General features: G+C 42.8%; 1 protein-coding gene across 5 annotated transcripts in view; it reads right to left on the reverse strand.

Annotated features, from left to right (window-relative positions):
* TRAK1 (trafficking kinesin protein 1) overlaps positions 1-7,502 on the reverse strand; it is a 56,050-nt gene extending 48,548 nt beyond the window's left edge. For 3 of the 5 annotated variants that reach the window (XM_054385151.1, XM_054385150.1, XM_054385153.1), the window contains exon 1: positions 7,393-7,502. Coding sequence is in view for 2 of the 5 variants with exons in the window: in XM_054385149.1 (XP_054241124.1) it covers positions 582-645 (64 nt within the window). In the remaining 3 variants the exon portion in view is untranslated. Of the gene's footprint in view, positions 1-581; positions 646-7,392 lie in introns of those variants that run through there. The other 2 variants (XM_054385149.1, XM_054385148.1) reach the window with 1 other exon arrangement.
* Between the last annotated feature and the right edge of the window lie 7,998 nt (positions 7,503-15,500).

Below are 15,500 nucleotides of genomic sequence, written 5' to 3' on the forward strand. Positions count from 1 at the left end.
TAAGCTTCCTCATCAGAAGACTGATGAAAAACAACTACCCAAGCAAACATCAAAAATAAAAGCTAAAGGCCCAGAAGATTGTGCTCACCAGTTTGCAATTCTTCCAGTTCAAAAAGTTAGCCTGCTCACTTTTAACAAGCTAGTTTTAAATGTCACAGACAGACAACTAAACCAGAAAGAAAGCATGTCCTGTCTAAACAGACATGTATCACAGCATCTGGGTACTGGCAGAAAAACCAGACAAACTAACACAAATTCTTCCAGTAAGTCTATTTAAATTCAGCTTCATTATTATACACAGTTGGCATTTCAAAGCTTTCTTCCCCTGCCCAAATCCTGCTCATATCACACATATATGTCCCTCTGCCACTCCCTTTGCAAAAGAGAAAGCCAAGCAGCTTGAGCAGGCTCCTGTAGCATGCTCAGAAGAGATGCTGAGGCGCAACAGAGATGCAGACATCTCTGCCACACCAGGCTGCTGCCTTTCCCAAGCTATTTCACTTCTAAACCCCACTGAATAACAATGCTCTGGTCTTACAAGGTCCAAATTCTGCAACAAGAGGCTAGAAAGAAGTATTTACCATCTGTGCATTCTTCATAATACCAGTCCAGTTCATAATAATCTGCTTCAATGAATTTCTGCATAGTCAGTATCCTTCAGCAACATCGACGAGCTTTCAGTTTGCCGCTAAGGTCAAGTGAAATGCAGCCATGCCTGCCTGCCTCTGCCAAATACCACAGCACAGGGCAGCTCACAGCAAGCTGGAAAGGAGCTGCACATCTTCAGCAAGGCTGCAATTGAAATAAAAGGAGGATGTATTTGGAAAAATAAAATAAAAATACAATTTAAAAAAACCCAAACAACCACCACCACCACAAAAGAAACCAAATCGCAAAAGGCTGCAGCAAGCAGCAGCAGATGCCCGGGCGGCTCCTCTCCTACAGCAGCTCTGCCCAGGAGCCTTGGCTGGGTGTCAGAGAACCATCCTATGGCAAGGCTGATGCGCTGACGTGGGGACACACACCACCGCCTGCCTGGCTGTTCCCAACTCGCTCCTTCCCTCCCCGCTCTCCTCAGCTCTTTCAGGCTAACGTGTTGCCATGGCGACCAGCTGGCTCCAGAAGCGACGCAGAGATGAAGAAAACGCCTTTTGCTGCTTCTGGCTTCACAGGCTCAAGTCCTCCTCCATGGTGGAAACAAAAACCCCTGCTCAGGAGGAGCTGACTGCTCACGGGACAGCAGCATCATGCCATCACAGTTCCCTGGGGACATGCAGGGCATCAATAATGAAAATCCAGTCCATTATTACTCTCCTCCACACGGTCTGATAAAAGCCTGCCTTCCCCATGGAAAATCAAACTATCTTACTGCTTTGTGACACTCTCCTGGGCTGACTGAATAGAATCTTTTCTGCGTCCTGCCACTGCACAAGTGACAAAGAAAAATGAATGAATCAGAAGAACCAGACCAGCAACACGTTTCCTCTCACAAGAAAATTCACCTGCTTTTGCCCTGTCTATGAACCATTGACCCTCTGGGTTTTGGGTTTTTTTTAAGCATCCTAGTAAAAAAAAAAAAAACAAACCACAAGGAGTTAGGATAAAACTGAACTATTGACCCTTGGGGTTTGTTGTTTTGTTGTTTGTTTGGTTGGGTTTTTTTTTAAGCATCATAGCCAAAAAACACAAGGGATTAGGATAAAGTTTTATTAATGTGTTCCTAAAAATGCTGCATGTTGGCACACAGAACAGCTTCATGTTTGTGGTTGATGTTATAGCAATGAAAGATTGTTTTATCCAGCACCCAATAAATCTGGGTTTAAGCCATTAAAAGAGAATCTCTCCAAGGCATATATGGCCTTAAATCATCATCATCAAACACAGCAATTCAGAGAGCATGTCTGAACCTATGTAGGTACCAAAAGCATTGAGATCCATTTTGTTCATAACCACCACATTCTTCACTCCTTTGTCCCTGCTTTCAAGCAAACCATATTCCTTTGTGAACAGCAGCAGAAGCATTGGGATGGACTAAGTTGTCACTTATGTCAATAACACAAGATTGGAGCAGCCATTCTGGGTCTGACTAAGTAGGAGTCTGTTGAGTCAAAGACTACATCTACAAAATAGCCACAAGCAGGTAATGGAGAACTGATCAACACTTCCCTCAGCTGCCTTCCCAATCTCTGACTTTTTCCAGCTGCAGATGGATAAAATGTCTACTTTCAGCAATTCTTGAAGGAGTTATCTTGTCTGTTCTTGAGCCCATGTACATTTTTTGCAACTCTAACGTCCCCTTGCAAGGAGTCCCTCACATCTACTATTCCTAAGGAACTCTCATCTTTTGCTTTGCAACTCACTTTTATAAACTTAATTCAATGCTTCCAGCTCTGGAAATCTGAACACTCAAATTCCTCAACTTCAGTCACTCATGGTTCTGCAGATTTTTGTTAAGCTCACTTTTGCTCATCTTCTCTAGCTTGTTACCACTTACTCTACTCTACTCTACTGGTACCACTTGGTTTTACTGTCACAGAAACTGGTAAGAAATAGTCAAACTATGGAAAGGACAATACATCAGTTTCACGACCACATTGATATTTTAGCTTTACTGGTATGAACAGTTATCACTGCAGTAACTGAGGTTGGGAATTGCCACATCCCTTTTATACATTGGCTGCTGAAGCACACATCAACAGATCTGCTCACACATCAGCCACATATCTGTCCATGGCAATTGTCTGTGGTATTCACTCAGCTCCAAAATTTCAGACCAGGGACTAGCTCAAATACACATTTGTCTGCAAATATATTATTTCAAATTATATATAAAAAATAATAATAATATGCTGCATTCCTCCTCCAGTGTAGTAACCTTTTTGGCAATATGCACAAGAACCCTCTCTGCTTGGCACTGATGAAGCTGCACCCAGGGTACTGTGTCCAGTTCTGAGTTCCTTGGTATTAAGAGTGAAATGAACATACTAGAAAGACTCCTGCAAAGGGCCACAAAGATGAAGGGTCCAAAGCACATCTCCTGTAAGAAAAGGTTGTGAGAGCAGGGACTGTTCAGTCTGGAGAAGATAAGGCTGGGGGGCATCTTATGCACTTTATGTCAATACCTGAAGGGAGGGTGCAAAGAAGACACAGCCAGGCTCCTCCCCATGGTGTCCAGTGAAAGGACCAGAGGCAATGGACACAAACTGAAATGCAGTAAGCTCACCCTGAGCGTAAGAGATATTTTATTTAAATGTGAGGGTGACTGAGCACTGACCCAGCCTGCTTTAAGGGACTCTGCTTGTGCAGGAGGCTTGGGCCAGATGACTTTCAGAGGTCCCTCACAAACCTAACCATTCTGTCATTCTCTGCCTTTGTAGTTCAAGGTCCTCCATCTATTTACTTAACATGTTTAATTGCCAAAGACTAAGATTCTTTGAACTTCTTTCATTATAAAAAAATACTTATTTTTCACTTCCTAGACAACAGGAACAAGGGAACATGGTCTTAAGAGTGCTGTGACCTTCAAGGATTCACAGTGCTAGAGCTCTCTGCAAACACAGCTCTGCCTTGCCTCTCTGAGATGCACTTGGCTGGGCAGCAAGCTGCAGCCCATGTGTAAACCACTGGTTTTGTTCAGCTTGACTCTTACATGCCTGTCCATTCTCTTCCCCAAGCCAGCATCAACCACCTAGGGCCAAGGCCAAGACCATTATTTTTGGCTTCATTTTACTGTTTCTATTTCTGTTACACCCAACCCTGATATGCAAGCAATAGAGTAAAAGTACAGGAACTTCAGGTTAGTAACCCACAAAAGATTTTATGCAGAAGTCACTAAAAATCTTTGGACATGCAAAAGTCATACAATTATCTTGTACAATTAGAAAAAAAAAATATTTTGAATAGTGCAAGGGTTTTTACCAAATGTGAACACTCTGCCCTCACACTGTGCCATCTGGAAACAGAAGAATGTAATGAGGCGCTGGAGCCCTAGCTTGGTTCTGCAGAATTTCCATTCTACATGATCACAAGGCAAGAACTGCACTTGCTATTAAATGCAATTAAGGCTATACTGTTTAAAATACTACCAGAGAAAAAAATACAGGTTCCTATGGCAACATGAACTCGATTGCTCTGCATATGAGCTATTTGTTCCACTTGTATTATTTGTGTCCAAAAGGTAATTTCAGTCTGGTAATGCTATTAACCAAGCATTTAGAATATAAAGAATGAACACTGGCCAACAGCTGCAACTGCTGCAGGGACTCTTTCCTTTTTATTTCCCAACATTTTAAACAAAGGAAATCATCAATGTACTAGAATTTTCTTCTCACCATCTCCCTCCACACACTTTTTTTCCAAAGAGACAGGATAAATACAGCTCAAGGTAGGCATCCTGAGGTGTTTGTTTGTTTTACTGATACTTCTCTACAGGTCTAATTGGAAGCATATTGCTGTCATCCAGAAAGGTGTTCTTTTGCTGTGGAAAAAATCACTTGTGTGCTTAAATGATTCCAGAACTCCTCAAGAGACTTGGAAATATAGGATAAGTGTATGATCTTCCCAGCATGGAGACACAAACTCTAGACAGAGAACGATACAGGTATCCACACACAGGTATTCCTCCAAATACCTGACAAAGCATAGGTCTATAAAGCAGGACCTAGAAAGGTGGTGTGCCCAGCATAAGAAGGACACAGAGCTGTTGGAGTGAGTCCAGAGGAGACCACAAAGGTGATCCAAGGGCTGGAGCACCTCTGCTATGGGGATAGGCTTGAGGAAGCTGGGGATGTTCAGCCTGGAGAAGAAAAGACTCCAGGGAGACCTTAGAGCTGCCTCCCAGTATCTGAAAGGATCCTACAGGAAGGCTGCAGAGGGACCTTTCATAAGGGTGTCTAGCAACAGGGCAAGGGGAAATAGTTTGAAGCTGAGGGAGGGTAGGTCTAGACTGGTCTTAGGAAGAAGTACCAGGGTGATGGGAATCTGAAATAGGCTGCCCAGGGAGGTAGTGGATGCCTCTTCCCCTTGGCAGGGAGGTTGGAGTAGATGATCTCAGAGATCCCTTCCAGCCTAAGCCATTCTACAAAATCCTGACCAGCCCAACAAAGCAGCTGCATGCTTGCAGAACCCACCTGCCATCTCTGCAGCCCCACTTTTTCTTCCTACAGCTGTACATGGAATTCCTTTTATGTAAAATTCCCTAGAACTACATTTCTCAGGTGGGTTGCTGCTACAAACACTGAACATCTGTGTATTCAAATCTCCATACTACACCACTAGACCTGGCTGAGGTAATACTGTGCTACTTGCCTTGAAGCTCATATGAAACTTGGGTTAAGGAAGATTTCAAGTAATAGATCTAACTAAAGTGACTTTTTTTCTCCTGTTCCAAACCTAAACTTATTCACATTCGTTTGGCATCCCCTTCCAGCTGCTACATTTTGTTCTGTTTCTGTATGTTTAAAGTATACCAAAAACCCCTACTTTTATTTGTTCTCCACAGAGCAAAATATGCATACTGATAATGAATTCTGGTAGCCAACTGTGGTAGCTAGACTGAACACTCCTGAAGCTTGCAGTCAAAAAGGGGGTTTTAATTAGACAGAAAAGTTGGCTTGAAAAATTCAGGAACCCTCTCCTCCTCCCGTTTTGCTGGACTAAATCCATGCCATAGGCCAACACTAAACTGATCTGCCTAAACTAGGCATTAGCCATTATAGAATTAGTCATTATGAATGACACCAGCCCTTTCCCTTGACTGAAGGGAATTTGACAAAGATTATTCCATCTACCCCACTGGCAAACATGGCCTCTCAAGAAAGTTGCAGCAGTATGCTCAAGGATGCAGCCAACCACGGTGCCAGGGTGCAAAGCAACAGCAAGTCATCTGTGCTGGCAAATAAAGCAGTCAAAGCACATCATCACATGGGATGTCACTATCAATCATGTCTTCCTATGCTTTGTCATTCTCTGCTTTCTTCTCCAAACCTTTTCCAGTTCTGGGAAGATCCTTTGACACTGAGCAGGGGAGCTGGATAGAGCATTTCCATGGCAGCTGCAACAGTGTATTACCTCCTATTTCATTAACTCTGGGACACATTTCCTCTTTTGGCTACAGTAGCACATCAGGATGTTCAGAGAATTAACTCCCATATCCTTTCATTATTTTCTACAGTTGCCACCACTCAGGATAAAGTTGCCCATCCCATGACCATCATCTGGAGTCCTTCCTCCTGGAGGATCAGCTGAGGCAATGTGTTTTGTTACTCAGGTGTTACCACAGGACTTTGCAAACTTTGGAAAAAAGTTATTAAAGAGCATTAACAAGGAAAATAGGGACATTTGAAAAGCCTGCCTGATTCTCAAGGACAGGCTGGCGTACTCTTATTTCTAAATTGGGATTTCATTTACTGAACAGTTACTGCTGCTTTGTCTTCTAAAAGACCAAACAGGAGTCATCCTGTGACTGCACATTCAATAAGAGCAAACACCTCTGCAACATGGAACAGAGATCTTGCAGTGTAGCACTTTGCGTAGTAAGAAATCACTGTGGCTTGTTTAACCTGGGAAGAGTTGAACCAGACCAGTGCAAGTACTCTCTCAGCAGCTTGAAGAATAGGTATTTAGAAAACTGGGTGCTTTGGATTTGATTGACTTCATCAAAATGAGATTTTACTATTCAGGGCTCCAAAACAGTACAGGTACTTCCTACAGATGAGACACAGCTGGTCTCTTCTGGAGACTGTAAGAGCACACCTACCTCACCTGGTACAGATATAAGACTTTTCTGACATAGAGAATAGTTGAACTATTCCCTCACTGAAACAAAATGGTTTAACGTGAGATGAAATTAATTTACTTAAGGACAAAAGGCTGTTTTCTACATGACAGGACTATTTCTGCCTTCCCACAAATTATTACTGGAGGATACTATATTTGCATTTGTATAAAAAAAATCAAAATTGATGTCTAACTACCATAGCTTTTGCATGGAACCTATTGGCTTGTTGCTCTGCAGGCCATTTTAACATGCACCACATTCAGTAGAGCAGCAAAACTGCATCTTCGCATGAAACTATGAAGGAAAAAGAAAAAAAGAAGAGTCATTTAATCATAAACTATTCAATAAATCACCAACTAGAGGATGAATCACAGAAGCCTTCCCTAAATTGCACAGCTAAGTCAATGCCCACAGCAGAACCACCCAGAGTAACATGAATCCAAACACCACTGCTGTCCTTGATTAAATCTTTCCTTTGTGTTCTATCTACCACAAACTTGAAGCCCAAAGCAATGAATGCCAAACAGCTCTCTCACTTCCCACAACTGTAACAGAATTGCAGAGATACTTCAGAGAAGGCAAGGAGAGCAGAAGTTGTGGATTTGGGGACTTACGGAAGTATTTCAAGGTCTCTTCTATCTGCTCAGTTGTTAAGTCAATATTGGCGTCGGGGGAAATGAGAGGTGTGTGCAGCCAGTCGTCGTGGTCATAACCATAGATTGTATCTGCTCTTAGCTTATAATGAGGCAGCTGCTCCTCCAGTAGACTGATGATTTCAACTTCAGGAAGATTGGTACTATTGCACACATCTGGGAAGAGAAAGAGGACAACCTCTGTTAGTTACTTCAAACCAAGTACTGTACATACAAGCTATCAAAGATGGCCCTTCACCTTGTTATCAGCAAGGTTCTGCAGGCAAAGAACATGGTGAACAGTTTAAAAGATATCACTTGCAGAAATCATCACAAAATAACACATTTACTACCAGAAAAATACAAGAGTATGATCAAGCCCAACCTCTAGAAACACAGACTCCTCTACTAAATGTGACATGGACAGCACATGAGCACTGGCCCAGACCAGGCAGTTAGAACCTGAGGATGGAGAAAGGATTAGGGCATAGAGTACTTTGTATTTTTGATGTTCTACTTGCCAGGTTTTTCTTAGCTTGGAATCTCTACATATCTCCTTCACTTGTCTTTGACAACAGCTTTGTACCAGTGTATTTTCTGCCATTGCTGCTGGCAGATTTTTCTCAAGCAATCCAGTAAAATAGCAAACAGTGCCCCAGTTCACAGCTAAGATACACTGGTGAAGCTGGCTGCAGCAACTTTGGGGGCACTTTTTGACACCATCTTGACCTGCATTTTGTGATCTCAGTCCCTCACATTCACAAGTATATCCAGCTTATACACAGCTTTAAAAATGGATCCTGGCAGCCACCAACAACCACAAAAAAGTTGCAATTAAAGTTGGGAGATGTAAATTTAGGACAAGAGGTATCCAAGAAGTTTTAACACAGAAAATCCCAATGCAACATAAAAGCTTTTTTACCATGAGGATGGTCAAACCTGGGAGTGCAGTGAGGCTAGAAAATCTGCTACCTTTGGATGGCCAAGAGAAATCAACTTTAAAAGACCTCCTTTGAGTAGAATTCAGATGGCCTCCAGAGGCACCTTCCAATCTGTATTATTCTACAGTGAAGAATTATTTTTTGTGTGTGTGTTCATATCCAAAAGAAGCACAACAAAATTTAAATACATTCCCCTCTTGTGAAAAATGTCAGCCTGAATGAAGTGGTTTTCTTGGTAACAAGGCAATGTTTGAAACATTCAAACCTTGGGTGTCTTTCTGTTTTTAATTAATAATTCAAAAGGAACAGTCTGACTTCACAGCTGATGAGAGAAAGTTTCAGGCAAATAATGTTGCGCAGAGAAGTAAACTGCTTTGCTGCACCATAAAAAGTAGGAAAAATGGAATGCTGAAGAAGCTATCAGTACAATTAGAGGATAAAAAAGAAAAACCAAAAAAATCAAGAGGTCCCACATGCACTCACACAAAAGAAATGCAGTTTTATTGTGGAAAAGAAATCCACCAGAACACGAAGGACAGACAGCAAAGAAATAAGAATTACCACGGAATACAAGTCAACCAAGACAAATTACTACAAAACCAATAAATCCTCAGCGTTTCTGAGCATTCAAAAGGCTTAACAACTGGAAAAGACATAACTGAGTAACTGAAAAGGCCACTGGTGCCGATGCTATTGTCATGAACTTCTGCAGTTTTAAGATTCATATGCCAGCAGGAAACAGGAGCAGGCTCTGATGCAATTGCCTGTGTAGAAAACCAGGACACCCTAATTGCACTTGTCTCAGACTACACAGTAATTCATCATTGAAATTACAGCAATATTCTCAGGGCTGCAGTCATGCAATCTCCACTTCTCCTCCCCTCCCTTCTCTGACATGGAGGCACTTGTTAGGAGGTACTTGTTAGGAGGTATGCAGACTAACACCAGCCAGCTGCATTTTACAGAAGACCCTGACTGTACCATCAGATCCTTTCTATTCATAGTTGTGACTAAAATTTTAAAGATAAACTAAGTTAATAAAGTCCCTAAGAACACTTAACACATAATTTGGGTTTTATGATTAAGTTAACTGATTGTGACGGTTTTAAGACTGCCTCTTCAATTTTTCCTCACAAAGTTCAAGCAGAAAAGTGAAAGAATGTAAATAAAGCACTATTGGGTGTAAGAAAGCAAAATGATGACTATTTTGAACACTTCCATTGGAGAGATAGAAATGTTTAAGAGTCAGTACTCAAAACAAGGTATGGGCAGTCCGTCTCTCTGTCTGCTCTGCTCTGCCTCTTCTGGCTGAGGATAACATGCTGGCATTCTGACCTTGACAAGCTAAGTTTAACAAACCTCTTGGCTTTCTTCCCTTTTGCCTGCTCTGGGAAAGGCTGGGGGGGCTTGGTTGTGTTTTTCTGTTGCTTGTACATATTTGTAAACATTGTGAATAGTGTACATTTGTACATATACATTGCATTTCATCATAGATTGTAGTTTTGCCTGTAAATATAGCTTCATTTGCTTCCAGACAGAGCTAGCCTGGTCATTGCCAGTATGGGAGGAGGATTCCAGCTCTCCACTGTAACACTGATGTCCAGCCAGAACAGGCTGCCCAGAAAAGTTGTGGAGTCTCCTTCTCTGAAGACATTCAAACCCCACCTGGATGCGTTCCTGTGTGACCTGCCCTGGGTGATCCTGCTCTGGCAGGGGGGTTGGACTGCATGATCTCTGGAGGTCCCTTCCAACCCCTAACATTCTGTGACAAGTGTTGTATTTCCTCTTGTCCTAAGTGGCACCTTCATTTTATTGAATTAAATATAAACACTACAAGCTTAAGGACAATTAATTGACCATTAATAAAAAAAGGATTCATAATATTAGTGATAAATTCAGAGAAAAGAACTTTAAAAAAAAAAAAAAAGAGATGGGCAAGAGTTGGAGGTGTGGGGAGAATGAGGAGGAAACATGACAAAGGGAAAATAAACAAACAAAACTCTATGGAACAGGTTGCCCACCGAGTTTGTGGCTGCCCCCTCCCTGGAGGTGTTCAAGGCCAGGCTGGATGAGGCCTTGAGCAACCTCTGCTAGTGGAAGGTGTTCCTGCCCATGGCAGGGAGTTTGGAACTAGATGATCTTTAAGGTCCCTTCCAACCTAAAATATTCAATTAATCTCTATGAGAAAAGCAACTCCACAAAACTCAACACCTGGTATCTGCGGGACATAAAACTTCTCATCTCAGTCTGCCTGAATTCTGGTGCAAACCATCCTCAGTCTTGCTGGTTTCTTTAGTCTGGCTTCAAGCAGAGGCTTCTCTGGAGGCTGAAAGGGCTTCCAGGTCACTGTGGAAGCTGGCAGCAGTAGAGGGTGCCACCTGGTGTAGGACATGCCTTATGACCCCAACCCTACACCACAAACCACTTGTCAGCCACTTTATCCTTCACAACCCCCTGCTGCAAATGCAGCAAAACAATTCCTCACAAACCCAACTCTCTCCAGAGCTGTGGTCAGAGTCGTGCTCAAGAACAGGCAGGCCAGAACACAAAAGCCGAGGCACAGAGGACCGCAAGGAGACTACCTGGAGATGGTATTGTTCCTGGAGCACTGCACATCAGAGCTGTGGTCCTGCTGGAGGCCATCACCTGTTCAGCCCTGAAGTGCCTCCTTGGAGAAAAGGGAAACAACTGCTTCAGAGAAGCAATGTGTCCAGTGGGACACCTACACCCGGCTGTGACCTCAGGGAAGCTTCGGGCTGCTTGGTAACTTTAAAACTCAAGCTTTGCTCAGCAGGTTGTATCACCCACCCTGAGAATCTTCCAGGGGACTCCACTGCACCACCAGCCAGCACTCAGCCCGCAGCCAGAAAGGTGCAGTCAAAATACTCTGTCCTTAAAATCCAAACCAAAAGGTCTCAGGAGTCACTCACAGGCAAATTCTTTCATTTCTCACAACAGAATTAAAACATCCTAAGTTGTCACAACCTTCTGAGGCCATTGAGGAAAAGAGAATTAAGTAAGAGCACAGTTAACAAAAATAGGAGAGAAACAAGGCAACTCTAGAAAGCAGGAAGAACAGAGAAGTCTACTGCTTTACCTTGTGGAGTCACCTATTCCTCTCCCTAGTTGGCAGTCCCATCCCATTGCCCACACACATGCTGCACTACTTCTCGACACATAGCTCTAGAAAGTTAAAAAAAAAAACTCTAACAAAAGAAAAATACAAATAAAAAAGAAGTCTTTGAAGATGACAGGTTAGTAAGTAAGTTACTTGTGGAGAAAAGCATACAATACCTGAAACGGTCAATACCAGAGCTGGCTCCCTGCTAGATAAAGAAAAAAAGGCTCTCTGCAGAACAAGGCTACCACATGGAGGCTGAAGTCCAGCCACATGTACTGCAAGAAATTAAAGTTCATTGCTGAGGCTGTTTCATGCTAAACAGCAGTGAATCCTGACTGCTGATTTGGCTTCACGCAATGCATATATGCACAGCCAGCTCAAACTGGATCAGTAAGCACTTGGCAGATGTTGTGACACAAACCTCTCAAGCACGTGTCCCATCCCACAAAAGGGCACTGCATTTTCTACTGTTTGAGCAGCAAGTGTTTTACTTAAAATACCCACACTTCTGAAGTGAAAAGTTGTCCCATTCCATTGGGATGAGAATACTCTGGAAACCCTTCTGAGAAAAGTCACTTTATCTAGCTCAACAATCAGCCAAGAGGCCATGACTAGATCAGGATTCTTCTTTCTCAGCAGACCACATCCTAAAGCTTAATCATATTCCAGGGATGGAAGCAATAAAGTTGCATCTCTCTCCAAATGCTTTCCCAGCAGATATTTCCTGGCTGCTTGAAGCAGCCCAATAGCCTCATTTTCCAAATGCTTTCTGTTCACTTAGACAATCATGGGATGAAGTGGTCAAGACCATTATGAACAGATCTACAAAAGGAAATGTCAACCCCACAAAGAGGAGTGCTCTTGGGTAGTCTACTGAAGAAGAAACCGCTGCCTCCAGAGCTCAGCATATTCCTATTCAATTGCAATTCTAGCATGCCCAGAATGTAGCTGATTATACTGAAGTCTTACACACACTGATGCTGAACTCAGGACTGCACACAAGACATGTTTTCATGTAAAGTGTGTGATTAGCTTCTAAGGCAAAGAAGATTATTTCCAATAAAAAGAAAGTATACCATAGTCCCAAATCACTGACTTACCCAAAGGGAAAACAGCCTCAGCATCCTGAAATCTCATGGCTGGCTGTGAAGCCAAACTGCTGGAAGAAAAGCTCTTCAACAAGAAAGCTGCCTCATGCCTTTAAAATTCAGACTCCTCAAACAGCCTTTGCAGCTTCTGTAACTTGACTGGCAGGACATGATTTTGGAATTGCAAGTCCTGCCACACTTCCAACCCAAGCTGATTAAATAGTGGCTTTTCTGACCTGAATTTGGAAAATATTGCACACAATCCAGTCTTCCATGGGAAAAGAAAAGACTCCTTGTCAGCCTTGGGTATTCCCATTCTGGGCTGCCACAGAAAGGCTTCAGCTGATATCTTAACCCAGCACTTCCTCTTTTGCAGGCATGGATCTCAATTAGACTTCTCACCTTGTGGGAAAGGCAGGCAGAATTTATGGTAGCCAAGTGGACACAGGGAATCATGGCAAAGGGATTCTGAACAAGAAGCCCAGCCCATGAAGACAGGGATTCTCATCACATTCACTAGATAACAGCATGTGCCGCTTCAGTTTTCTGCCATTTCAAATTTCAATTCCTACAAACACATGCAAGGGTAGGGATAGGAAGGAAAAACACTTCAAGAGTTTGCTTTTCTTCCCCAATCCCACTTCTCACCCCCTTTCCCCTGAACAAATCCAGTATCATCAGTGGGAAAGAAAAAGTCTGTTCTCCCTAAAGGTCTTCAAGGATTTGTGCAAGGGTGGGGAAGCTGCACCTACCATAATCACAACTCTTCCTCTGCTACCAAGGGGAATCAGTATCAAGGATCAGACCACCCAGCATTTTTTAAAAGAATACAACTGTGCAGGAAAAACCATGACACTGACCAGGCTGCCAGCTGAAACAGAACTGCCACAGTTCTGCCACAGCAGACACTGGCCAAGTCTGTCTGTAAGGTGGACAAGCCATGGACCTGTTCTCCCATATAAGCTACTGGGCTAAATCTCTATCAGCATTTTTGGGTGCATAAAGTCCTACCAACTCATCCTCAGTAGGAAATTCTATTTCTATCTGGAAATTGAAAGCATACTGAAGATGTAAGCTAGGAAAAATCTTGGCTTAGCCAAACACACTAAATAAAGATTGGGATAAAGTTGGGAATGCCAAAGCTGACACAGAAAGCCATTGGAAAGTGTAGTTATCATGTGAGAAATGTCATTTTTTAGTAGGTTAAAGTATCTTTGCTGTGGTTTCACAGAATCACAGAATGTTAGGGGCTAGAAGGGACCTTGAAAGATCACCCATTCCAACCCTCCTGCCATGGGCACCTATACCAGATCAAAACCCATCTGGATGTATTTCTGTGTGACTGTCTCCAGAGAGGGAGACTCCACAATGCCCTTGGGTAACCTGTTCCACAGCCCTGTCACCCTCATAGAGAAAAGATTTCACCTCATGTTTACATGGAACTTCCTATGCCTCAGTTTCCACCCACTGCCCCTTGTCCTGTCATTGGGCATCACCAAGAAGAGCCTGACTGCATCATCTCAGCATTCCCCCCTTTAAATATTTATAAACTTGAATGAGGTCACCTCTCAGTCTCTTCTTCTCCAAGCTCAAGAGCCCCAGCTCCCTCAGGCTCTCCTCATAGGGAAGATGTTCCACTCCCTCCAGCATCTTTGTGGCTCTGTGCTGGACTCTTTCAAGCAGTTCCCTGAGGTCCTACTTGAACTGAGGGGCTCAGAACCAGACACAACGTTCCAGATGTGGCCTCACCAGCACAGAGTAAAGGGGAAGGATAACCCCTCTTAACCTACTAACCACAGCCCTTCTAATCCACCCCAGAATGGCATTGGCCTTCTTGGCCACAAGGGCACATTGCTGGCTCATCCTACACAAGCATTTTGCTGGGTATGAAAGGTGAGACAGAGCTTGGTGATAAGAGGCCATTAAACTCTTAGGTCCCTACTGTACACTCTGCTATCAATTTCAATGAGCTTTGAAAATGTTTCTCTCTGTAGATAAACACGGCCATACTCATGCTTTTGTTTTTGCATGAAACAGAAAATAAAAGGAAACTCCACCACCCTAGCTGTTCTCCTAGGCCAATAACAACAGCCATTCATGTATCAAATGCATGCCGGCAACACACTGTTCAGCAGCAGTAAGAACAAACACATTCATTAACCATTAGGATCTTCCAGCTGCCAAGACAGACTGAGAATGTCTCAAAACCCCATTGATACATCACCAAGCACAGAACCCCCTGAAAAGCAATTGTCCTGCTTTTGCTTGTTGTTCAGCCTGGCTACAAAATGTGCCAGCCCCTGAACAATGGCTGGCAATGAAGCTTTAGAATCACAAGCAGAACATAAGAACTAATGCCTATCAAGCTCACTCTTTACAGGTGCTGACCTCCAAGAGAAAATTTGTTTCATGATGGACACAAACATGTCTATTGAGGGAGAAAGGTAAAGCTGCACTCAGCATGTTAGGGAGATAAATATGGAATCAAAGTATTTTCCTGTATTTAAACAAACCAGTAATCAAACATAATCAAACATGTATTTTCACATATTTAAACACACCAATAATCAAATGTAGCTTTTTAGTCTTCCAGGACTAGTCAAATACACAGCAACAAGAGAACAAAACCCAAAAAAATAAAAACCACCCCCAAAATTCCATCAGGCACTTCAACTCTTTGGAGTTCCTTCTCCAAAGAACAAACCCAGACACTGCTGCATACTTATTGCTGTCAGGCATCCCCATGCATTTAGGAACAATGAGTGCTTCCCACAAAAATGGAAAAATATTTGGATGTCACACTAGTCTGCAGTAATCCCTGCAGCTGCTTTACAGTGACCCCAGAATTGACAGCTTGCACTAAGAAACAGACATCATACTGGGAAGAGAAGTATAAGTAAGAAGGCTGAATAAAGAGCATAGCAATAGCAGCATAGTTCT

This window comes from Indicator indicator, chromosome 11, assembly GCF_027791375.1.
Source record: "Indicator indicator isolate 239-I01 chromosome 11, UM_Iind_1.1, whole genome shotgun sequence".
In the NCBI taxonomy this organism is placed as follows: Eukaryota; Metazoa; Chordata; class Aves; order Piciformes; family Indicatoridae; genus Indicator; species Indicator indicator.